This window comes from Diceros bicornis, chromosome 22 (genome assembly GCF_020826845.1).
Source record: "Diceros bicornis minor isolate mBicDic1 chromosome 22, mDicBic1.mat.cur, whole genome shotgun sequence".
In the NCBI taxonomy this organism is placed as follows: domain Eukaryota; kingdom Metazoa; phylum Chordata; class Mammalia; order Perissodactyla; family Rhinocerotidae; genus Diceros; species Diceros bicornis.
In genome coordinates, this window is record NC_080761.1 from 24175339 (window position 1) to 24201066 (window position 25728).

At 40.7% G+C, this 25728-nt stretch overlaps 1 protein-coding gene across 1 annotated transcript in view; it reads right to left on the reverse strand.

The window, feature by feature from the left end:
* The window catches only part of PIP5K1B (phosphatidylinositol-4-phosphate 5-kinase type 1 beta), a 282690-nt gene that overhangs the window by 14789 nt on the left and 242173 nt on the right, over positions 1-25728 (reverse strand). The window contains exon 14 of the mRNA XM_058565703.1: positions 57-174. Within this exon, the coding sequence (XP_058421686.1) occupies positions 57-174 (118 nt within the window). The remainder of the gene's footprint in view (positions 1-56; positions 175-25728) is intronic.

Genomic DNA, 25728 nt, shown 5'->3' on the forward strand with positions numbered 1-25728 from the left:
GGCCTCAGTCCATTTGTAAACCAGAAGGGAAGGGGAAGAAACTAAAAATTACTTACTAAATAGACATCAAGCACAGACGCATTATCATCCTGCATTTCCAGAGCATTTGGCTCAGAAGTCAGGTAGATGGTCCCTTCTTCCAAGGTTAGTGTTGAGCTGGAAGGTAACCCTTTACTGGAAAAATAAAGAAGAATAGTAAGTATGTGGCCTCCAGAACAAAATCCAAGCATCCCTCTAAAGTTGTGGCCGAACAGGCTGAGGTGGGAAAGCTTTTTGGGATGAAAAAATTTTTTGCGAGTTCAAAGGAAATATGGTCCTATGTGGAGATATGCTCATTTGAGGTTAAGGAATTTGGTTTTACTAGTATTTTTTCAGTCTACTTCAGTGCATGAGACACTTCTTCACATTTCTGAGAGGTGATCCGTGGGTCTCATGCCCTGTGAGGGTGGATGGCTGTGAATCTAGAGGCCCACTGGTCACCTTTACTTTGAATAGTTGGTTCTCAATGCTTAAGTTCTCCTCTCACAGTGGTCATGCTTTGCTTGTTTATAAAGACAACCTTGTGCATCATTAGTATTGATGATTTCTTTCTGTTTTTTTTTTTTCTTCTTGGCAAGAAAAGTTCAATTACATCTGTGGTTGGCAGACTTAAATGTGCATCAGAATCCCCTGGAGGGCAGGTTAAAACCCATTTTCCTGGCCCCACTCCCAGAGTTTCCAAATCAGTTGGTCTGACATTGGAGCCCATGAGTTTGCATTTCTAGTAAGCTCCCAGGTGATGCTCCTGCGGCTAGTCCAGGGCCTACACTTCGAGTAACAGTGAATTACACAAACACAGAGCACTTTACTATGTGCTTCGTGAGGTTTGCCTAGGTGTGCTCTTAGTAAGGACAACAACAAAAGCCAAAGGAATGCAGGTAGACAGTCATATTGGAGAGTCATTTATGAAGGGAAACCACCTTGTTTTGTCATGAGATGATAACCAGTTTTAGCTATTGAAGGAATTGGTCCATTTTGATAGTATTTAAACTGGGAATTAATTTATGGCCTCAGGGATGCACCATTTTTTCCCCCAGTGAAATAAAAGTTGTTTTTAATGTGTGGTATTTTGCCATGTGAAGGTTTTCAGGAACAAAATATCCGCAGACGACAGTGGAAGAGTGTGATATTGGTGTTAGAATGCTGGGAGAAGGACCATCGGCCACGTGGAAGAAACAAAGCCCGTGCAGCCGGCGGTGGCCTTCCCTGGGCAGCAGGCTGAGAGCAGGAGTGCAGGAGACTGGCTTCCTCCTCACCTTCCCCAGAACCAGGGCTGTCACCCCTTCTGAAAACTCCCGTCTAAAACCATCCTCTGAGCTTCTTGTCTGAGCCTCCCAGCTGGACAGAAGACTACTGAGGACATTATAATCTGCTGTCCTTCCCTAGTCTGGGGAGTACATGTAATTCTATTTCTGTACCTATTTACCTACTAATTGAGGATATGTGAAATAGAAATCCTGACTTTTTCAATACTAAAAAAAAACTTGTCAAAAGATCTTAACAGATCAGGTTCATTTGTATTTTTCCAGATCACAAGAGGTATAATGAAAAAACTAAAAATACAGACTAGCGGTGGGAGGAAAGGGTATGGAGGAGTCTCCCATAGATCTTCCATTTGGTGATATTTGAGAATGTGGGATTAAAGCCACTTCATCTTTGGCCTGATACATTTTCTCTTAAATTCTGGACACAGTAAAAAAAAAAAAGTCCTCTTGGTTTGCAAAAACCTAAGATGGGTATACAGTACGGGAAACAGAGGCTGTTCCAGTTGATTTTAAAGAGCGGGGTGAATGTGGCCTCTTTCCATCAAGCTTTGCTCTGTATTGTAAACCTTCACAGATTTCTTGGGTAAGTAACCCATCAGTTCAAGGGATGCTGCCTTGAGAGGCACTGTGTGACAATAATCATTGCTCAGGTTATTTTTTGGATCAAAAACAAGGATGCAGTGATGGACTTTAATTGGCTTTTGCCTTTCAACTGTTAAGATGCCACTCACTATTCCCATGGGTAGAAAAACAATCCTGCCTAGTTAAGCCTTATGAGCAAGATGAATTATCTACTTAAACATCAAAATAAGAAACAAAGTGGTCAGAAAATATGTAATTGTGGCATGACTTTTGACTTTTATTTCTATTTTTTTTTTGGTTCACTTTTTATATAATTAATACAATTCTAGTTGACCTGACAACCTGAGAGAGTTGGGCTCTGAGATTTCAAGTCCTGAGGTGACGAGACCATCTACAGTGTCACGGGGCCAGCACTGGTGTGGCACAGAACGTGGGTAAGGGGACCTTCCTCCTGGAGGATGTCGAGCCTACAGGCTGCAAACTGCAGGCCCACAGATCCAATCTGGCTGGGAGAAGTGTGTTTTGGGCCCAAAGAGATTTTTTCAGTTTGAATTAATGCTAAATTAAGAAATAGGAGATTCCCACAAAAACCTGGTTTTCCACTGCTTCTTATGAGAGACCAGAAGAGCTGGCAACTCTGGGCCGACATTTCTGAGTAGCAGTGAGGTTGTGGATGCCCCTTTAAACCGGGCGTGTCCTCTTCAGTTCTGCAGGCTCCCCACCACTCTCTTCCGCATCACACCTGGCCTGTTCTACTCATTTGCATCATCCCTGCCTGGCCCCTCTGTTATTTGTCAGCCCCACACCTCTGCTTTGCAGACGAGAAAACTGAGGTCCAGAGAGGCACAGTGACTTGCCCAAGGTCACACCGTAGTTGAACAGAGTTAGGATCTGAACTTTGTTTCCAATTAAGCACCTCTTCTATGGTCATCTCTGCTGAAACTTTGGAAATTTGTCATTGCAGAAACCAAGGTAAGTGTAAACCAGCAAAAACAAATGCAGTATTATATGCAAGTGCCTGATGTGAGCTGTGGAGATCTTTGAGAAGAGTAATGATGACCAGAAAGGTTTGAGGAAAAGTAAGTAGGCAAAATATGCTGTATAAAGCCAGATATTTTTGTTTCTCAAAAAATTAGAAATAGAATTACCATATGACCCAGCAATCCCATTTCTGGGTATAGACCCCAAAGAACTGCAAGCACACTCTCAGATATTCATGCATTCTGTGCTACGGGCTGAATTGTGTGCCCCCCCCCCCCCCGGCCCCCGCCCCCCGCCAATTCATATCTTGAAGTTCTAACCTCCAGTACTTCACAATGTCTGTATTTGGAGACAGGGTGTTTAAAGAGGTAATTAAAGTTAAATGAGATCACTGGGGTGGGCTCTAATCCAATATGACTAGTGTTCTTTTAACAAGAGGAGATTAGGACATAGACACACACAGAGAAAAGACGTGTGAAGACAGAGGGAGAAGACGACCATCTGCAAGCTAAGGAGAGAGGCCTCAGGTTTCTCTCTAAGGAGAGAAACCAACCCTGCCAACACCTTGATCTTAGACTTCCAGCCTCTAGAATTGCGAGAAAATATATATCTGTTGTTTAGGCCACTTAGTCTGTGGTACTTTGTTATGGCAGCCCTAGGAAACGAATACACCCATGTTCATAGCAGCGTTATTCACAGTAGCCAAAAGGTGGAAGCAACCCAAGTGTCCACGGAGGGATGAACAGATAAACCAAGTGTGGTATATACATACAATGGAATATTATTCAGCCTTAAAAAGGAAGTAAATTCTCACACAAGCTATAATATGGATGAACCTTGAGGACAATATGTTAAGTGAAATAAGCCAGCCATAAAAAAACAAATATTGTATAATTCCGTTTGCATGCAGTAGCTAGAGTAGTTTAATTCATAGAGAAAGAAAGTAGAAGGGTAGTTGCCAGGCGCCAGTATAATTCCGTTTGCACGCAGTAGCTAGAGTAGTTTAATTCATAGAGAAAGAAAGTAGAAGGGTAGTTGCCAGGCGCCAGGAATGGAGAGTTGTTTAATAGGTTACAGAGTTTCAGTTTTGCAAGATGAAAAGAGTTCTGGCAATTGGTTGCATAACAACCTGAATGTCTTTGGCACTACTGAATAGTATACTTAACAATTGTTAAGATGGTAAATTTCATGCTATGTATATTTTATATAATTTAAAAAAAGCAACATATTTTAAAAAATAACAAATATCTAATATTTAACAAGAACAATAAAGATATTTAATGTTCCAAAAGTTTAATACTTAAACTAAATGACATATGAAAGAACTCCAAAAAATATATAGCCCTATATAAATAATCAGGCATTTATATAGTAAAGTCCCATTAAGTGTATTCTGAATAATCTGACATTAATAGATCTTGGCATTGAGTGAAAGCTACATGACCAACTCATTAATATTTATACTTGTTATCCTCATTATTCAGTATGTACTGAGTGAGCCCAGAGTACAGAAGTGGCATGTTACTTCCCTAAAAATCTTAGATTAGGTGCTATCCACTACCCAAGAAAAGACGAGAGTATATTTTAGGGAGACACCTGAGCTGATAAAACATCACAGGCAGAGCATGAACTTTGCAATCAGATGATCTGGCTTTGAATTCTGGCTCTTTCACTTACTTGTGTGTGATACTGGATGAGTTTCTCAACCCCTCTGAGCTCTCGTTTCCCAGATGTAAAATGAGAATAATAATAGCAAATGTGCAGGGTTGTGGAGCGATTGGTGACAATGAACGTACACCACCAACACCCACTGATCCACATTATGTCCTAGGTGCTGGGATGTAGCAGAGATCGAAACAAACAGGAATCTCTGCCTCATGGGATTTACATAGGATTGAGGAAGACAGACAATGAGATAAATATTTAAAATATATATTATCTTAGTCCAAAGTGCTAAGGAGAAAAATAGCACACGGAAAAGGGATAGACGTGAGTGAGGGAGGGGCATAGGCTATCTCCAAACAGCAGACTCTCCTTGCTCTGCCCTCGGAGTTTCTAGGATCCCAGGCAAGAGTCAGACCCTAGGGGACAAACATATGTCCCTTATAGTCCATGGGGCACATATCAAGTTATCCAAAGTATCTCACTGAAGCCTCTTTCCCTGGGCTGGGACAGGCACCCCCACGCCCTGACAGCTCTCTAAAGATCACACTCCAACTGCCAACTCTTTTCTTGGCCTCTGACTTCTTTTAAAGGCTGGAGGTGGGTGGTCAGTTAACTGTTGCAAAACTGGTTTTTGACCACTTTCTTTGCAAGACCCACAGTTACACACCTTGCTTTTGTTTTGGGCCTCAGCTGAAACTGATAGTAAAAATATTTCATTTTAACATTGTTACATTATTTTTAGCAAAGAGATTAGTAAAGGTTATACACATATTGAAGATCAAGGTGCATCTTTCCTAATCAGGAAATGCTTTACACAGGACATCAAGTATTATTTGGGTTGAAGAACCTTTATACTGTATACTTGAATGTGTATGTATATGCCCACTGCTACTTAAAAAAAATAATGAAATGTAACTATTAAAAGAAAAGGGAGATAATGCAAGAATAAACTATCCAACCTGAATAAATGCGTCCAGAGACTACAGCAAATCCTCCTTGAAGATGCCCCAAGTAGTAAAGGTAAAATATCTTCTCAAAAGGATTTTCACTTAAATGTCTGTGCCATTGATCAATTTCATGTTTGTTTCTCTTCGGTTCTGACATTAGAAAATATTCTTGCTAGTGCTCTGTCTCCTTACTGTACTGTTGATTTCCTGGGCACAAGCCTCTTTGGAATCAATTTGTAATTTCTCCGGCTGGGAGTTTCCCAGATTCTGTCTCAGGGGTCACTTATAAGTGAGAGCACCTCTCTTGGGAGGAAGGACCTCAAAACCCAGCGGTCAAGTCAGAGGGCCTGTCATTCCTGATCCTCGCAGCTTGGGAAGATCCGTTTCTAGAAGCAATGTTACGTGACCGGGTTTATGAGTTCTGGCTGTCTGCCTGGGTTCTGCACCATCAAGTTTTGCCACAATTCCCTCAATTCAGACTGTCTGAGGGCTGATTGTGCCTAATTTGCAACAAGGCGCTCAGGAAACTGTTAGTCTACCCAGTTCCATTCTTCTCTACAAAGAGGAGTGGAGCTGCCAATACTCCTCAGCTGCTCTGTGCTCTGCTCTCTGCACACGTCGCAAACCATCACAGGTAAGAGCAGCACAGGAGGGGGAGTGTCCCGTCCTCCTCGTGCTCCCTCTGGGAGCAGACATTCATGGTTCTCTGATGCCACGCAGGCTCTCTGTGATTTACAAAAATGCCCTTTTCTGTTACCAGCAACATTAGTGTGGCTTCACTGGACAGCATTAGGCCGGCTGGACTGCTGAAAACAGTCATCGATAATTTTACAGCCTGGAACACTCTGATTTCTGTTTGCAGACCTAATGAGTATTTTATAGCTAATTCTCATGGGGGCATTTGCTCAGACGACATATGTACAAGACACAGTTTTTGTCTTTTAAAAGTTTTCCTCTCTGCCTTAATTTTTTTTAATCAAAGTAAGATGACTTATGATGAAATAACCTCCCCCCACCACCCGAACGAACCCCCGTTGTCCCTCCAGAGGCAGCTCCTTTTACAGTTTCTCTTTGTAACTCTTCTGGTGGTTTCCTTCATACCTATAGATGAATCAGGGAATAAAAGATAATCTCAACCTAACGCAGCATCTATTGATTCAATAGGATGGACATTTATCCTCTCCTACTCTGTGCTTCCTCCCAACATTTGCTATTTATATTTTATTTTGTTACTGTGAATAATATACTTAATAACCTTTTGTATTCCATCAACCATACATCCTTTACTTTCCCACATTATTTCATCTTTGTCCCTGTTTTCCCCTCTTACTTTGTATTAGATACACTTAAAATTTTTTCTTTTATCTCTACTTTGTCATGTTGTTACTGTTTATTCTATTTTGAAGTTATAATCAAATTTTTCCTGCTTTGTCCATGGATTGGCTCTAAAATTAGAAAATCGATACATACAGTTTACATTATTATGACTATGCAGATACTGTTAATGCCTGGCCAACAGTGAGTTAGGGTTACATTTCCCTCTCTGGGTTCAAAGTCATGATTGCTGGGTCATGCAAAGAAAAATGTTCCCAACATCAACATTAAATGGAGTCTGGTTTTGTTTTGTTTCGCTTAAATTCACACCATGTTTTAGGCTGCTTTATGTTGAGAGGTTTTTGCCTTTGAGAAATGGACTGAGTGCCATGGGGGAAAACCCTGAGAGCATCTGGACTAATGGTGGAGGCCTAGACACAAGCTCTGCTTCTCCAATTATTAGTTATAATGCTGGGTAAGTCACGATGCTGAGCTCCTGGTTCCTCCTCCGTAAATGGGAATGACAGTCCCTGCCTAGCCCACCTCACAGGGCCATCAAGTCAGATAATGCAAGTGAAAGAAAGGCCAACAGAGGGTTACGCTCTTCTAGATAAATGAATGAGAGAATCACTATGATTTTTATCTCTGGGACTCTGCCTGTTTCCCAGTGGAAAGTGGGGTTTGATGAGGTCTGATGGCATAGACAGATTTATCATAACACTTTGGAAAGAATTCCTTTTCTGCTATTCTAAGTTTAGCTACTGGAACATTAACGGATAACCAATATGGACAGGAAGGCTCTCCTTGCAGAGAAAACCCACAAACACAGCCTGGTCTCACTTGAAGCCTGCACATACTTGCTCAGTCCTAGGGCCACGTTCTGCTTAAGTCTTTTTCCAACATGACTCAGGCACTTCTGACGTGATGGTCAAGCCAACACCACGTGCCCCTCATGGAAAAGCCCACCCCTGGCTGGAGTGGGCTGGGGGTGGAGGCTGCTATAGGGGGTGGAATTCTGAAGCACTGGCACTGGGGTTCCTCTCTGCAGCCTGGACAGTGTCAGCGTGCAGCAAATCTCATGCCCCCGCCAGGACAGAGCATCTCCTTCACGCTGAGCTCCTTGCTGAGTGTGTAGGCAAGTCTGCCAGACTCCCCAGCATGGACCCAGAGAAGTGGGAAGCCCCTGGCCATGGTCACCGCGTCCAGACCGTTCACCACCCACCTTCCTAACCTGCCCTGCCAGACAGGAGGCGGAGGGATCTGCTGCTTTCTTTCCGTCTTCTCTTTTCTTCAGCCATGGGCATGGCTGCTGCTCTTCTGTGCTCTCTCACTTTTGCTGTTTTTAGACGAGGAGGCTGCCTGTTTCTAACGAAGCTAAGCAGAGCAGCAGGCTCTCTCTTGGGGATGGACTGACGGCTGCCATGTGGATCCAGTGCTCGTGTTTCACTTTCCTCTCTCCCCAAGTAAGTGAACGCCCGAGGCATGAAGCCTGCTGCAGACACAGCACAAAGGGCAGCTCCTCGAACCAGTAGGCAAAGAGAGAAGCAAAACCGTGTGCTGCCTGGTCTATTCGTTCTGGGGACAGGAAGCCGCAGTTACTCAGAGAGCCGGCAGTGACTGAGCTCCCGCCACCAGCAGCCTTAGAACCAAGCAGAGAAACAAGATGAGGGCTCTCCCTTTGAGAAGAATGTGTGTGTGCGTGTGGGTGATGGCTGCAGGAGAAATCTTTTCGAAAAGGGACATTTTTACCATATATCTCTCTGAGATTTATTTTTCTTTCCAACACCCTCCCACACATGTTTAAAGCTAGCAGTCACCATGGACTGTGATATTTATACTGTGATGATTATATTACAGATATACTTTGATTTAATCATCAAAGATAACCCTGTTGGGTTGGGTCTCTTCCTATTTATTTTGTACATGTGAATATTAAGGCTATCTTGTCTAACCACAGTTAACAAATGGTGGCACCTGGATTTGAACACAGGTCTGACTCTGGGGCCATGTTCTACACATCCTGCCTCAAGCTATCCAACCACTGCAGAGAATTAGCCCGTGCTGTGTTTCTACGATATCTCCAGCAACAATGGTTCAATTCTAAAAGAAAGTAGATATATAGACCCATTTCCGAATAACAAATCTATTACTCTAAGCAAGTCTTGATTATCTGACTTAATCAAGAGGAGCACGAATAGACATTGAAGGACAGCAAGAGAAACTCTGATACCCCCATACACAAAAATTAATTCAAGATGGATCATGGACAAAATGTGAAAGTGAATCAAGCTTCTAGCAGAAAACAAAGGAGAATGTCTCCATGACCATGGAAGGGGCAGAAGGGAACTTTCTGGAATGTTGTTTATCTTGATCTGGGTGATGGTTACTGGAGTGTACACAATTGTCAAAATTCATGGAACTAGACACTGAAGATTTGTGCATTTTACTATATAAAAATTATATTTTAATAATGAACTGTCAGCATCAAAAACAGTCTCTGCTTTTCTGCTCACAAAACTATAAATCATCCATTCAAATATATACTGAGCCCCCATGTTGTCCCAAGTACCGTGCTAAAAGCGAAAAATACGTTGATAAATAGTTCAGACGTGGCTGGGTCACTGATTTAAAAAGCTTTTAAAAAAAGTTGGGAAGATAGATAATAAATGTTAAAAAGAAGTAAATAGCTATATATTATTATAAAATATAAAAATGTGAAAAAACCCACACCTGAAAAAAAGAAAAACCTCGACAAAGTCATTTCTAGTGGACTTCCACAATACTGAATGGCTTCTGCTCTCTTGGAAAATGCGTTTTCTTGTTCATATTTGGCAAAGCTACTATCAGAATTAGTTTTCTTCCCAGAGTTCTTCTCCATAGAGTAGAGAAATAATATATTTAAGTAGGTCCCAGAGGTAAGGCTTAGGAGGATAAAAAAAAATTGTAATATGAGCAGCCCACAGAACATCCCCAGATAAGTGGCATGTACTGAAATGGCATGTACTGTAAGTTGACTGCACTCTTTAGCCAGAGAAAAGCCTCACAGAGGCAACAGGAATTGGGGACCTTTTAAATCACAGGGGATCCAAGGCCTCCATGGCCGGAAGGAGCAGCATGTTATGTGGAAGAATGAGCTAGAACAAGGGGCAAGGGATCTGACTCCGGGCCCCCGTTTCCTCCCCTGTAAAAATTAGGACTTTGGATTTGATGAAGCCCCTCCAGCTTCCAAAAGCTTTGATTCTTAGGTTAGGTGGCTCTCTCTCAACTTCCACAGAAAACTGAAGTTTGAGATCAGAGTAGCATATTAGAAATACAGTATGCTCAAATGGAAATGCCTTCTGCTGTGTAAGCTAATGGAACCAATAAGGGTTTAAGATAAAGTGAACAAATACTTCCAAACCACAGCACCATTATCCCTCGTACTGCACCTTAGTGACATCACTCCCACAGATGGTGGGTTTGTAGTCAGATACCCTGTAATCTCTTTACACTCATTTCCTATCAAGATTGGGAAAAAACACCCAGAAAAAGAAGGCTTTATTCCGATAGACGGTGCTATAGGTTGAGTTGTGTCCCCCTAAAATTCATATGTTGACAGTCCTAGCCCCCAGTACCTCAGAATGTGACCTTATTTGGGAACAGGTCACTGCAGATGTAACTAGTTAAGATGAGGTCACACTGGAATAGGGTGGCCCTACTCCATTATGACTACTGTCCTTATGAAAAGGGGAAATTTGAACATAGACATGCACACAGGGAGAATGACATATAAAGATGAAGGCAGAGGCTGGGGTGATGCTTCTGTAAGCCAAGGAATGCCAAAGATTGCCAGAAAACCACCAGAGGCCAGGCAATGAGCATGGAACAGATTCTCCTTCACAGCCCTCAGAAGGAAGCAACACTGCTAACATCTCAGACTTCCAGCCTCCAGAACTGTGAGGCAACACATTTCTGTTGTTTAAGCCACCCAGTGTGTGGCACTTTGTCACGGCCGCCCGAGCAAACGAATCCAGGTGTATAAATGCTTCAAGGAAAACTTGTCTTTGCAAATAGGCTGGCTCACTAACTTTCCCTCCCTTTCCTTAGCCCATAACACCAGTAACCTTAACCTTTAGGAAATTTATGTTTTGAGTACCTGAAAAAAGTACCATTCCTATTCTTTGCTAAATGCTATATTTCCTGTCTTTAAAAAGTAAGGCTCTTCTTCAGTAAAATCCACTAAACATTTCTTGAGCCTTTGTTATTTATCAGAAACCTTTAGATAGTGTTTGTGCCTTAGCTTTCAATCTTTACCCAGGTCTTCCTTATATCAACGTGCTAAAAACACACAGTGCTGAAATGACCACCCTCAGTATATAAGTGGCATCATTCACAACATCCAAATTACCATCAAGTCTGCAGAAGCTGCTGGAAAAAAGTAATAGCAGAACAGATTACAACAGATAGCTTTGCTATCACAGGTGTACACTGTAATTATAACCCTTCAGGGCTATTAGAAAACCATAAGCAGAATTGATTTTTAGTGTGCTTGCTAGCTTCAAAGAGGTGCAGAATGACAGGAAGGTTTCTCATATATGGCTAGGCCAGTGCCAAACTAATTATATGTTCTGACTTGAATAATCGGAAAATGTCACAGAAACTACGTCTCTGCTGGACAGGTCAACACCTTGTCCTGAGTCATTAGGACCATAAGCAGTTTAGGGCGAGAGAAATCAAACAGAGCCCCAGTGTGCAAAGAATGGGAGTTACCTGGCTGAGATGATTTGGGAGGTACACGGTACTGGAGTCTCTGAGTAGACGAACTGGGACTTATTCTGGTTTTCAAATTATGGCTTAGCTTTAATAATCTCCGGCAGTGACCCTTGTATACACCAAAATCCTTCCTATAAGGAGCAAAACTAGGCGCTTTAGAATCAAAGTATACTCCATTTGCTGAAATAGTGGTTCTCAAACTTGAACGTGCATTAGAATCACCAACAGGCCCAGGAAGTAGCATTTTTAACAATTTGCTGTTTCTGAAGCAGGTGGTTCTAGAACCTGTACTTTAGGAAATACTGACTTACAGACACAGAAGAAAAATACTGCATGATCTCACTTATATGTGGAATCTAAAAAAGTTGACTACACAGAAGCAGAGAATAGAATGGTGGTTACCAGGGAAATAGGGAGGTGTTGGTCAAGGGTACAAAGTTGCAATTATGTAGGATGAATAAGTCTAGAGATCTAATGTGCAGCATGGCGACTATAGTTAATGCTACTGTACTGTAGACTGGACATTCGCTGAGAGTGGATTTCAGGTGCTCTCACCACACACACACACACACACACACACACACACACACACGGTAACTATGTGAGGAGACGGATATGTTAATTAGCTTAACTATAGTAATCATTTCACTATGTGTATGTATATCAAATGATCATGTTGTACATCTTAAATACATATAGTTTTCATTAAAAAATATATATTGTAAAAAAAAAAAGAGTTCTGAGGGAGAACTATTTGTAATCACCCATGCAAAATAAGAACAAGAAATATAATGAGTTCCAAATATATTTAGCATGATAAAACTTTGATGAGTTGCATATGTACTATTTCCTATCTACCTTTTTTGAAAATAGTACTTCGGAAAAATCTGTCATAGGCATTCAAAATTAATGTATCAGGTTGTCATAAATAAATACTAAAATCTAAAAAAAAAGAAAAAAAGAATACTGGCTTAAAAGAATGATAAGGCAGTGAGATGTGCAGTCCAGAAATGGTGTGGTATGCTTCTGTTAATGACTGAGCACTAGAATGACCCATCTTGGGGCATCTGGCAAAGAATGAGGAGGATGTTGGTCACTGCTGAAGGCTCTGCCTGGGCCTTTGAGGTCTGCAGCTGGTGTTGAGAGTGCCTGTGAGGTTGGCAGTAGGCTCCATAGGCTGGACCTGGCTGGTGTTGAGGAGCTCTGAACACACTGACTTCACTGGGGTCAGATTTGTATGTGTCACACTCCATAAATTCTACCTTCCAGAAAGCATACATAAGTAAACTAGTAAATGATTAAGTACTTTGTAAAACACCACAAAACATGCTACCCATTATTTTACACTATTCATATTCCTGACTTTTTATGCGTTAATGTGCTTAGCAATCTGTAAATACAAATATCAATGCTTAAAACCTGTCACTGAAATTATACCCTTTCCCATTTATTTTACCTACTCCCAAGAAATCTAAATTACCCATTTTTGGAGTCGGATTTAAGCTTCAGTTATTTTGGATAAGGCCTATCTTTCATATGCACGTCTAAATCTATTTACATGAAATTTCTCAATAGCTATTAACAAAAATGCTCTCAAAGCATTTACCAGTTAGAGTCCTCCACAGCATTTCCTTAGATGAAGTTGCTACATTACATCTGAGTTGATTTAAGAGGAGGTACTCGAAAGCTTTGGTTCTCTTCTTGTGGTTTCCATTTCCAACCAGTGTTACTTAGCTGCGACCTGGGCAGTTATTCCATCTCTCTGAGCTTGTTTTTTATCCACGTAATAATGATAAAAATCACTTTCCTTATTTACCACAAGGTTGCCGTGAATGATTTACCACAAGGTTGCCGTGAATGATTTACATGCAGTGTCTACCATGCTCCCTGCCCTTGGAAGGCACCTGTTAAATGTCCTCTTTTCCACTGAAGCTGGAGGTACCTGATTTTACCTTCCTCACTGGCTCCTTGTCTCTGGCAACAGGAGAACATTTGTGAGGATTCAGTGAGGTGATTCTTATAAAGTCTGTCAATTGTGTTCAATACATTTTAGCTGTCATTAGTATTATCAGTGAAGATTATAACAAAGAAACAGACATTTTATGGACTTTGGTGGCACAAAAGGAGTGGTGTACTGGTAAATGTTTAACAACCAGCATTCTGGGAAGAAAATTATATGTAAGTTTGTTATAAATTTTACTGACAAAGAATGTATAGCACACAATTTACAAACAGTAATAAAACATGAAATAGTCTTTACTGTTACTTCCATATAACTGTCACAAAATGCTTTTGTTGATTTTTGTAGAACTTTGCATCCATAGCAAACCTATGATTGCAGCTGATGAACGTGAAGTTCCAACATCATGTTGGTTGATATTTTCTCATACGTTAATAAGACAAAAATAAAATAAAGACATCTGTCAAAACGTCACTCATTTGTCAATGATATGAGCTACTTCTCTGCTGAATGTGAAAATAGATTTCAAATACTGGAAGTATGTCCTCTAAATGTTTTGTGCTACTGACAATGTAGCAGCTATAGATACAACACATTTTTAAGTTAAAAAAACAGACAATTAACAAAACAATAAATCTAGCCCTGACTTAAAGCACTTGATAACAACTTGGCAATAAATACTTCTACTTCAATCTATCAATGTGATGTCACTGAACGAGGAGGTGGAAAGAAATGCACAGTAGCACATCATTCTATAGTATTTGCACTATACAGATACGACACATAAATAACCACAAGAGCAAATGATAGTAGATATGTTGTAAAATAATTAGGAAGAGGTGACTTTTGAGTATTACCTTTTAAAAAAAAGAACTCATTTAGTTATAAGTTGATGTAATTTGATTTCTAATAATAACTGGCTCACAAAATTTGACAGTTGAGTCTCATGAGCCAGAAGGAGCAGGCTCCAGTGTACCACTTCACAAAGGCAAAAGGAACACCTTAGGAGCCATTTTTAGCACCATCTATTGAACTTGCTGGTTCCATTGGAATCACTATGGCTCCTGGCAAAATGTTACCAGTCAGTGAACCACAGAGCCTGGTGGGACTCCAGAATAACTGCAAGGGGCACTGAGATCCAAACGTCCATATGTAATTTCTTAATCGACAGACATTGAAAACAATTACATGAACATTTTGACTTTGAAGAGTTAGAGCCCACTTCTTTCAGTTCTAAAAACTGAAAACTAAAAAAGAGTGTGCACCTTCACATATGGAAGATAATATATATTAAGGGAATAAAATCCACAACATTTGGATGAACAAAGTTCGTCTTTCTTGGTATTAATGACATACTCTGTCTTACCAACATTTTTCTTCACATTGTGGGAAAGATGCTCTCAGACGACCCACTCCATGCAATACTGCTGTGTAGGACAATTTCCTACTAATTGCCAGGAACAACCAAACACTCGTAATCATAAAGCTTAGGCCAGTCCTGTTACAAGTACAGAATGAATAAGCATCTACAAGCCTTGGCATAGTGCCTGGTCTTGACAACCTATAATTAACCCTAGCTATAATTCTAGATGCACAGAGTTTCAGTGAAAAACAATTTAAGGGAAAACAAATGCTCCTTTAAGCAATTTTAGACTTCATCAGTCAATGATTTTAGAAAGTCAGCATCATCCCTTATAATATTTAAGAAAAGATCAATGAAAAGGTCATTGGATTCAGAGTTGAAGGACCTAGATTCTGGTCTTCATTCTGCTACCACCTGAGTGATGTTGAGTAAGTAATGTTATCTCTATGCACCTTAGTTTCCTAGTTTTTAAAGGAAAGGTGCTGGGCTAAATAATGGCCAGTTTTTTTAAAAGAAGGAAATCAACCTCCATAATCACAAGAATTTCATGTTCCATAATGACTTAAAAATTCAACAAATATATCCTCAGTGTAACTCCCTTGAACAACCATTAAGAACCACTTACAGATTTTCAATATCACACTCCCCTTTGTTCTTTTGAAGAAACACTGACTCCTCTAATTTCCAAATGTATATTTGACCTTCTTTCAACTGTGTATTATCAGTCTTCCCTCTTGAAGTTTGTTTACTTGGGAGAACAAGGCTCTCTTTTCCCATAGATCATAAAGCAATTCCTGGAAGAGACTGGGGTGGGAGGTGTAGGATACGGTCAAGTACAAAAGATATTTTATAATTTTCATGTATTAGGGAAACAGGGTCTGGGTGAGTGCTCTTCTTCTGCAGTCTGTCAATGCAGTTCTTATAAATGGCTAAGACTTGTTTTAAAATTCTGAGTCTGTGGTCTTTTTAAAACCACTGTTCAATTAAAAAATTCTATTGTTTTAAGCATGCTGTGCCTGAGATCAAATAACAATAATAACCACCACCCCTAATAATAGTAACAGCTGCCTTTTTTGAGGCACTGAGCCTCACACTTTACATATATTACCTCATTTACAATTTTAGCAACCCACTGCAGTAGGTATTATCATCACGGTTTCATACATGAAGCAAAGGAGGTTCTGAGAAGCTAAGTACTGTGCCCGAAGACCCAGGTTTGGTAGGCCAGTAAGTGTGCAACCTCCCTTACACTGCCTGCCACTAGAAATAAAACTCCCGGCATGACCTGGTAAGACTGATGCCTATATCTTGGTTTTGAATGGGGACGAGAGCAGCGGAACAGCTTGGAGAGATTCGGTTCCTGGTGATTTCACTATTAACTTCTTACGAGACACACTTGGGAGCTGGGATAGGATACCCATTTTGAAGTGGCCAATGCGACACTTTATCAAGCAAAGCTCTATTGTCAACACATGCAAAAAAGGATTTAACCCAGTAAGGACTGTCCATCCCAGTAAGGATTTCCACGCTAAGCTAAAAACTATACCAGCAGAATGCACTGAAATATCGTTTGTTAGAAAAGCATGGAAAATACCTCTAGATGCTACATAGATTTTACAACTGTGAAAATACAACTAAATTTTGTTAAGCAATTATCAGAACAAGCTCCCAACTAGCCACTAAATGTGATCCAAATTTAAACATTAAAACAATTCTATGATAATGCCAAGCACTGGCAAGGATGTGATGCAACTAGAATTGTTTTACACATTGCTGGGGGCAGTGGAAGTTGAAAACTATATGAACACTGTTTGCATACCTTTTGACCCAGCAATTCCAATCCTAGGTATATATCTCATAGAAAGGCATTCATATGATACCAAAAGTCATGTATGAGAAGGTCCTTAGGAGATTTATATAGTAGCCCTAAACCAGAAACAACCCAAATGTCCATTATCAATACAATGGATAAACAAATATTGGTATACTTATACAATGGATACTATTTAGCAATGAGAATAAATATTGCCATACCAATCAACATGGATGAAACCCACAAACATAATATTGAGCAAAGAACCTAGATATCAAAGAGTACACACTGTATGATTCTGTTTATATAATGTTCAAAACTAGGCAAAACTAATATACAGTATTGAAACTCAGGAGGTTGGTGACATTTGGGAAGGAGGAAGGGGGTAATGATTGCAAAGGGCCTTGAGAGGGCTTCCGAGAAAAACAACAACAAACACAATTCTATGAGGTAGGGATTATTATTCCCACTTTATATAGATGAGGAAAGGGACTTGTAGAGAGGTTATGGAAACACATTCAAGGTTATCCTTATTTATACATAAGCGGCTTTAACCAGCATTCTAAGCCAGATCTGAGACTTCTCATTCTTGTCTTCACCCTATTAATATTAAATATAGTGGACTTCTCTTTTTGCCCACCCAGCACTCCTTTCTGTTGGTAAGAGAAGCCTACTCAGCCTCTGGGGAACTAAGCTTCCTTCACTCCGCCTGGTCCTGTTGGGAATGCACCTCACAACATCTCACTCCATGAGGGTGAGCCTTTGACCCAACCTATGCTCCTCAGACTCTCTGAGGGATCTGAATCTTGGGTAGTGTGACAAATGGTGGATGAAAAGTGTAGGAGCTCAGTAATAACAGCAGCAGCAGCCAAATGTGGCTGTCCATGAGTCTGAGATCCTCTCGAAGCAAGTTCAACGAAAGCAAGTGCATGATAGATTCCCCACACAGCCATATCCTCACCTTGTAGTGCCTGGGACATGGTGGAGGCTCAGTAAATATTGCTCAGTGAATGAATGAATCCTCTGACCTGCTGTGTTTCATATTCTTCCCTCAGCTTGATAGTTTAGCCTTTTCTTTAGATTATGTGAATTAACTGCTATTTTCCCAGTGATTTCCTTTGCAATGCCAGTGTCTCTTGCTTGCAAAGAACCCTGATACCTAATATTTCCACAGAATTGTTATATGTGCCATAATATTTGAGGACACAGCCTTACGGAGTTCTGTTTTCCAAAGCAATGCATTTTACCCATTATTTTCATCCCAAAGAAGGAAGCTGATGCCTCAATTGGAGCATCAAGGAGCTATATAATCTCTTAGGAGAGAGAATTTATTAAGAGGAATACAGGTCCCCATGAAAAATCCCACCTACAGTATGTGGGAAAGTAGTTTATTTCTACACTGCACTTGATTCATCCTAAAGTCAGACCAACTTCCACATGTTTATCCAGGGACAGTGGTGCAAATGAAACCAATATGAACAGCACATGAGTTCACAAGAAACGTTACCATATTCTCAGGGAGAGATGGGCTGATTGTTTCTGAGGAAAGGTATTAAGGTATAAAAATAAATTGTGTGCACCCAACCAATTTCATAGAAATCATATGCCTTCTTGCTTTGACTTTCATCTCCTTGAGGGTGGGAAAGGCTGGAGCTGATGGAAAAAGAGCGCGTTAGAGGAATGATAATGACAAGTGTTGCCAAGTCAACAGTCCACTTTATGAGTAAATCTTCATAAGCCTGCAGCGTCTGGGACACAGTCTGACAACATGTACCTTTCCCTCAGAAGATACACAGTCTGGTTTTCTACATTTGGGACATAAAGAAACTACAGCTGTCTGTATGTCCAATATAGACAGCTAAACACAAGCAAGAAACTTTTCCTTACCCTTGGCATATATGCATGAAAAACTTCTTTGATCCAACTCCAAATTCTGCAAACTGGAAAGTTTGAGCTATAAGAGCCAAAGTTATCCATATCCAGCCTTACGTGAATTGAGATTCCATGGCAGGTTAAAATATAACCTACATAATACATTAATCACAGTTAAGCCAAGCTGTAAAAAGACCCATACTATTCAACAGATTAGTGAGTTGCCCTTGCGTGTACAACTGGTATACCAAGTATGCCTCATTTCAAGTAAAGCTTCAAGAGGTAGTTTTAAAACATGATCCCCAACACTCACATTATAACTAAATGCTATTATAATGCATGAGTGTGGTGTAGGTTTCGGTGATGTCACATTCAGGGAAGAAGCACCAACTACTTTTTTTTAACTAAACTCCATACTATATTGGGATTTTGTAAGTTTTCCCTAATGTTCTTTTTCTGTGCCAGGGTCCCATCAGGATATCACATTATGTTTGGTCATCATATCTCCTTGAGCTCCTATAGACTGTGATAGTTTCTTAGACTTTAGCCGTTTTTGAAGACCTTGACAGTTTTGAGCAGTACTTATTAGGTATTTTGTAGAATGTTCCATGATTTGGGTTTGGCTGATGTTTTTCTCATGGTTAGATACTATTTATAGGTTTTGGGGAGGAAGATCACAGAGGTAAAGTACCTTTCTCATCACATCATATCAAGGGTATGCACTAGTAACATGACATCACTGATGATGTTAACTTTGATTACCTGGCCAAGGTGGTGTTTAGCAGGTTTCTCCACTATAAAGTTACCCCCACCTCCCTTTCCACACTGTACTCTTTGGAAGCAAGCCACTAAGTGTAGCCCATACTTTAGGGATGGGGAGTTATGTGCCACCTCTTTGAGGGTAGAGTAGCTACATAAATTATTTGGAATTCTTCTGTATGAAAGATTTGTCTCTTCTCCTCCACTTATTTATGTATTCAAACATATATTAATACCAGTATGGACTCATATATTTATTTATTCTTTGGGTTATAACTTAATACTATGTTATTTTATTGCTCAAATTGTTCCAGCTTTAGCCACTGAGAGCTCTTTTAGTTGGCTCCTGTGCCCTCTGACATATCCCCGTTGTTTTGCTTTTGGAACATCAGTTACTTTTTCTTTTTTAATAGAGAAGGATAGATATCTGTATTTTTGGATGGCTTATGCATGGAACCACTGAGGAACTAGGTTGAATCTCCTAATCCTTAGTACAGTCATGCATCGCTTAATGACGGGTGATTTCATCATTGTGTGAACATCACAGAGTATACTTACACAAGCCCAGACGGTCTGGCCTACTACATACCTAGGCTATATGGTACCGGTCTTATGGGACCACTATTGTATATGTGGCCCGTCATTAACCGAAACGTTGTTGTGTGCACATGACTATAAATACAGAGCTTTGGTATCATTTTACAGTTTATTTAAAGATTTAGATTGACCTCATTTACTTTGTCATTCATTTATTGGACAAACTTTGGATGCTTCCTAGGTGCTAGGGGTTCGGAACTGGGTTAGTTTCCTTAAGCCACTCCTAGCCCATGATTGGTATTAACTGAGGCTGAAAGGCTAGGTCTTTCAGAACTAGTCTGTCCGTGAAAGGTAGAGTGGTAAAGTACACTCTACTAGAACATTAGCCTTTCCAGGGATACCCTCTGCCCCCTTATACTTCACCTCGTACTTTCAAATTAAATCACAGCTTCACAGTCACTGGTTGGAACCAGTCACTGGTTGAAACCAGCTTCTAGGTTGGAAGTCCAGGAGCAATGTAGACAGAATATGGAATTGTTCATCCTTGGGGACCCAGGAGAGTTCTAGGTATCCTCTGATCCTGCTAGTTGGGCACAGTGCCCAGCATATAGTATGTCTACAAAAATGTTTGAAGGGCTAACATTTAAAAAAAAAAGTATATTTGAGTATATGTTACATTCTAGGCACTGTACTGCCCCAAGTCATATACATTTTCTCATCTTATCCTCACAATAATCTTGTGAGGTAGATATCATTCTTTTCTTATTATAGGTGAGGAGTTTGAGACCCAGGAGGTTAAGTCATGTAGTTAATGGTGAACGGCAGAGTGGCATTCTAATTCAAAAGTCCCTATTCTAGCTTACCTGTCCAAACTGGAAATTATGGCCATATAATCTTACAGTTTCCTCAAAGGAAGCACGCTGTGCCAAGTGTGGGCAGTGTAAGCCTCAGGTCTGTTTAAGGTCACACACCTGCTGGTTTGCTTTTGCTCCATTCATAAGGAAGGGAAGAGAGGGGTTCCACATGTGTAACAGACTCCTTTCTCCTCCCATGAGGCTCTCTATTTGTTGCAATCAAGCACTGTTTTCTTGGGAGTTAACTTAAGAGAAACCCAGAATTGCCCAGAATTGCAGAGTTACAAAGAAAACTACAGGCATTCTACCTAAAAGAGCCAGGCGATGTTTCTCTCCCCTCAATAGCAGTTCTCCCAGATGGTCATTCAGCCCCACTGAGAGGCTCAGCCTTTTCAAGAGGGAGCCTGTTTCTTCTTTAACCACATTATTAAGCTCTTCCTTCTATAGAACAATCATCTTTTTGTAACTTCCAGGCATGGGTCTTGACTCTCCCCCATGGGAAGAAGAGCTCTCAGCCTGCTTCCACGTGCCACCCCATCAGCTTCCTGGACTCCACAGGGAGTCAGGGTAGCCCTGGGTCAGGAACTGCTTACTTTGTGGCAGATCCAGGGGAGCACCCTTCACAGCAAGTCAACCACAGAAGTGAGATGCCAATTGATTCAAAGTTCAGCATATTAATACATGCCTCTGTTCTGAGATAGTGAAGATCGGATGTTTACTTGTGATGAATAAATCTTAGCTCTTTCCTTCTCTTAGGGCCTTTACTTCTCTTAATGGCATCATAATCATCCTTTTGTAAACCCTTAAGAGATATTTCAGTCCACTGTGTTCATGTAACCTGCCTCTATGGATGAGGGTGGAACCACATAAGTTTCTAAGTGTCTGTCAGATTCAAAGTTCAAAACAAACAAGACAAGGAAATCTTGGACATGCCTGAATATAAAAGCAGTCTCGAAGAAGAATGATGACTTACTGGCAAAAGAGAAGGAAGTTTAAAGACTGCCATTGGGGAAGAAAAATGCTATTGATTTCATTTCCTTCTGATATGAATAGCAGGTGCTCAGATGCACGGAGCTGAAAAACAAGTGAGACGGGGGAAAATAAGTAGCTCTACCAACTGCCAGGAGCTGAGAAATAGGAAATATATTTTTATTTAAGTCCTTTTTCCTTTGGGGATCAGATCTCGAGTTTTAATTTAATTTGTCTTGGAGAATTCGACCCACTGAAAGCTACTGTCAGAGCAGGAAGAAAGCACCTGAAAATTACCACCACCAAATACTGAACCTGAACGCCAACGGTGGGAAGCACGCAGTCTAAGGAACCATTGTCTGAAGTGTAATAGCTGTGTGATTTAACTCCAGGATGTGCCTGAAGTGCGGAGTTCTAGGTGAAGACTGTATAGTGTATGTCCTCAACTGCTCTCACAGTAAAGGTCCCTGAGCAGGGGAAGTGTTAGTCCCTGTAATGGCTGAACCAGAGTAAACTATTATTGGAAGAAACATCAAAAGTGTCTCCCCTCCAGAAATGGTCACAAGGCTGGCTTCCTGGGCATGGGACCCTTAGAGGGGCCCCTTGCTTGGTTTAATACTCTGCTGTTGCTATCTTGAAACTGTTATTTTTGAACAAGGGGCCCTACATTTTTATTTTGCATGGGATCCTGCAAATTATGCAGTGAGTCCTGAATGGTTGTGATGCTTTGGAAAGGTCAAGTGATTATGCATCATAATCTAAATCAAATATAAGTTTCTTTTACCAATACAGTGAGGTAAAGGTTCTTTTTAAAAATAAAAGAAGGGTGGCATTTTAGGTTGAGAAACAGAATCATAAGGTTTTAGAAGCTGTGGAAATCTTAGAGATCACGGTTATTAACAAGCAGAATTTGGCCTAAGGTTGTACCATATTGAAATGTTTAGTTGGAGATGGAGACAATTTAGAATTGTCTGGAAGTTGTCGATATTTATGACACAATTGTGCTTGTTGACTACAAATGGTTCCCTCTCTTAGTTATTCACTTGATAAGCATTTAACAAATGTTAACTGGATACCAGGTACAATTCTAGGCACCAAAATGCAAAGAGGAATTAAGTCAGCCCCTGGCCTCAAAGTCAAGTATCACGGAGGATGGTGAGCTTGGTACTGCCCCCCCATCATTTTAATACCCTGAGCTCCAGATTCAGTCCAATGGGCTGAACAACTCCCTTCAAATCTAACAACTGCATGAGGAGAGTATTTAAGGCGAGTATTAAACATCTAATATTATCTAGGGAAAATTAACAATAAAATCTATCTAATCTTTATGAGGCAGTCAGAATTTGAGAACTTTAATCACTTGCTAAGGTAAAGAAATGCTTCATCACTTGAGCAGAAGCCTACTTCATTGATTTATTGAAAATCAGTTCATGATAAGCTTTATGATTTTGAATGCCCTTAACTGGTTCTCTGAATCCAGAGAGGATTGATTTTTCTATTTGCATATAAAAAATAATATTTCCTCCTTTGGTAGCAGAGAAACTGCTACCAAATCCAGAGAACTGGATTCTGCATAAAACAGGAGTATTTTGTCTGGCAGCAAATGTTTATTCTATGTTTTGTTTTTCTTTTTCCAAATCAGAATTTTAAATGAAAAAGTAATCTCAATAATATATATTGTTATGGTCCTGAATAATTGGAGAAGGCAAAATGTGTACTTGTGTTGGAGAAAAGATGGTGTGAACGCACGCTTCCACCTTTGCTTCCTACCCAAAAAGTCACAAAATTGAGGAAAAAGTCTAGGACCAATCTGATCCACAGAACCCTCAAAGACCTCAGGAATTAGAGGCAGCAGGTAACTCTGAGAGTGTGTATACATGTGTGTAAGTGAGTGGGGGGCCAGCTAAGGTACGTTTCATTGCAAGTGTGATTAAGAAGCGGGCAGATCATCTTCCCTGCTCTCTACCACCAGGCAACTGCCCTTTCTCAATCCTGGCAGAAAAAAAATAATTGGAGATTTATTCTCCACAGTGAGGAGAACCGATGGTCTCTGGAGTGGGGGTCTCCAGGCACAGTGAAGGGGTAAGGCACCATACTGCAAACGGGGAGATGAGGTGAATGTTAGCCTGCTGGATTCAGAGACAGCCTTCTTCCCTCACTCAGCTCCCGGAATGCTGGCAGCCAGCCTTTATCCTCCAGGCTGGAGAGATTAGTAGAATCTTTCCTGGGAATCTAATCAACCCAAGAAGAAAGACAAAGATACTGATATCAGAGGTTCCCTCAACCTAAACAGCTCGGCCAGATCACCCGTCAGTGAAACCTGCAGGTGACAAGCCCTGGCCGTGCACTTTGAGCTTTTAATCATCTTGTTAGTGTCCCACTTTTTGAGACAGTTTTATTGAGATAGTATATATACACCATAAAACTGATCCATTTAAAGTACAATTCAATGGTTTTTAGTATATTCAGAGTTGTGCAACTATTACCACAACCAATTTGAAACATATTCATCACCTACTCAAAAAAACTGTACTCATGAGCAGTCACTCTCCATTTTCCTCAACTCCCTCAGCACAAGGATACTAGTAATCCACTTTCTGTATCTGTAGGTTTGTGTGGCACACTTCTAAGTATGAGCACACCACCAAGGATTCCCAGAAATCTGAGAAAAGCCACTGTTGTAAAAGATAGCGATGGAAAATACAGAAAAAAAGCTAATTGGAGGGAAACAGATTATGTAGGGAGAAGAAAATGCCAAAAACCCACATCCCAACTATCAATTATATCCTCAGATAAGTTACCGTAACTATGAAATGAGAGAATATGATACTTAGATAAATAATCAAGACAAGAAAGAGGTCTTGGAAAGTAAAAATATAATAGTAGAAATGACTCCATAATAGGGTTGTCTGAAAATCTGAGGAAATCTTACACACAAAAAATAGAGCAAAAAGACAAAGAGATGAGAGACAGAAAAAACAAGAGCAACATGGAAGACCAGTCCAGCGGTTCCAATTTTCAAATGAGGAGATATAGAAAGAGAGAAGAGAGAAAACAGAGGCAAAGAAATCATCAAGAGGGGCCGGCTCCATGGCTTAGTGGTTAAGTGCGCGTGCTCTGCTACTGGTGGCCCGGGTTCAGATCCCAGGCGTGCACCGATGCACCGCTTCTCCGGCCATGCTGAGGCCGCGTCCCACATACAGCAACTAGAAGGATGTGCAACTATGACATACAGCTATCTACTGGGGCTTTGGGGAAAAAAAAAAGGAGGAGGATTGGCAATAGATGTTAGCTCAGAGCCGGTCTTCCTCAGCAAAAAGAGGAGGATTAGCACGGACGTTAGCTCAGGGCTGATCTTCCTCACAAAAAAAAAAAAAAAGAAAGAAATCATCGAGAAAATGTCCTAGACCTCGAAACAAAAAAGGAAAAATAAAAGAAAATGTCCTAGACCTGAAGGACATGAGTGTGCAGACTGAAAAGGCCCATTGAGTATACTTTACAATGGATGAAAATAAGACCCACTCCAAGGCACTTGATCAGGAAAAGGAGATCTTTCAACTTGCAGAGAAGGAGAAAAATGGGTCACATGCAAAGGGTCAAGAAGCAGAATGACTTTGAAGTTCTCAACAGCAACCCGGGGAGCCTGAAGACAATGGAATAATGCTTTTCAAAGCCTAAAGGAGAGTCTGGCCCCATGGTGTAGTGGTTAAGCTCCCACGCTCCGCTTTGGCAGCCCCGGGGTTTGCAGGTTCAGATCCTGGCACGGACCTATACACTGCTTATCAAGCCATGCTGTGGTGGTGTCCCACATGTAAAGCAGAGGAAGGTGGGCACAGATGTTAGCCCAGGGCCAATCTTCCTCAGCAAAAAGAAGATGATTGGCAACAGATGTTAGCTCAGGGCTAATCTTCATCATGCACACACACAAAAACCCTAACGGAAAACTATTTCCAAAATAAAATTCTACACACTGCCAAATTATTGTTTATGAGTGAGCTTAGCATAAAGACATTTTCAGACATGCAAGATCTCAAAAAATGTACTTCCCACAAGTCC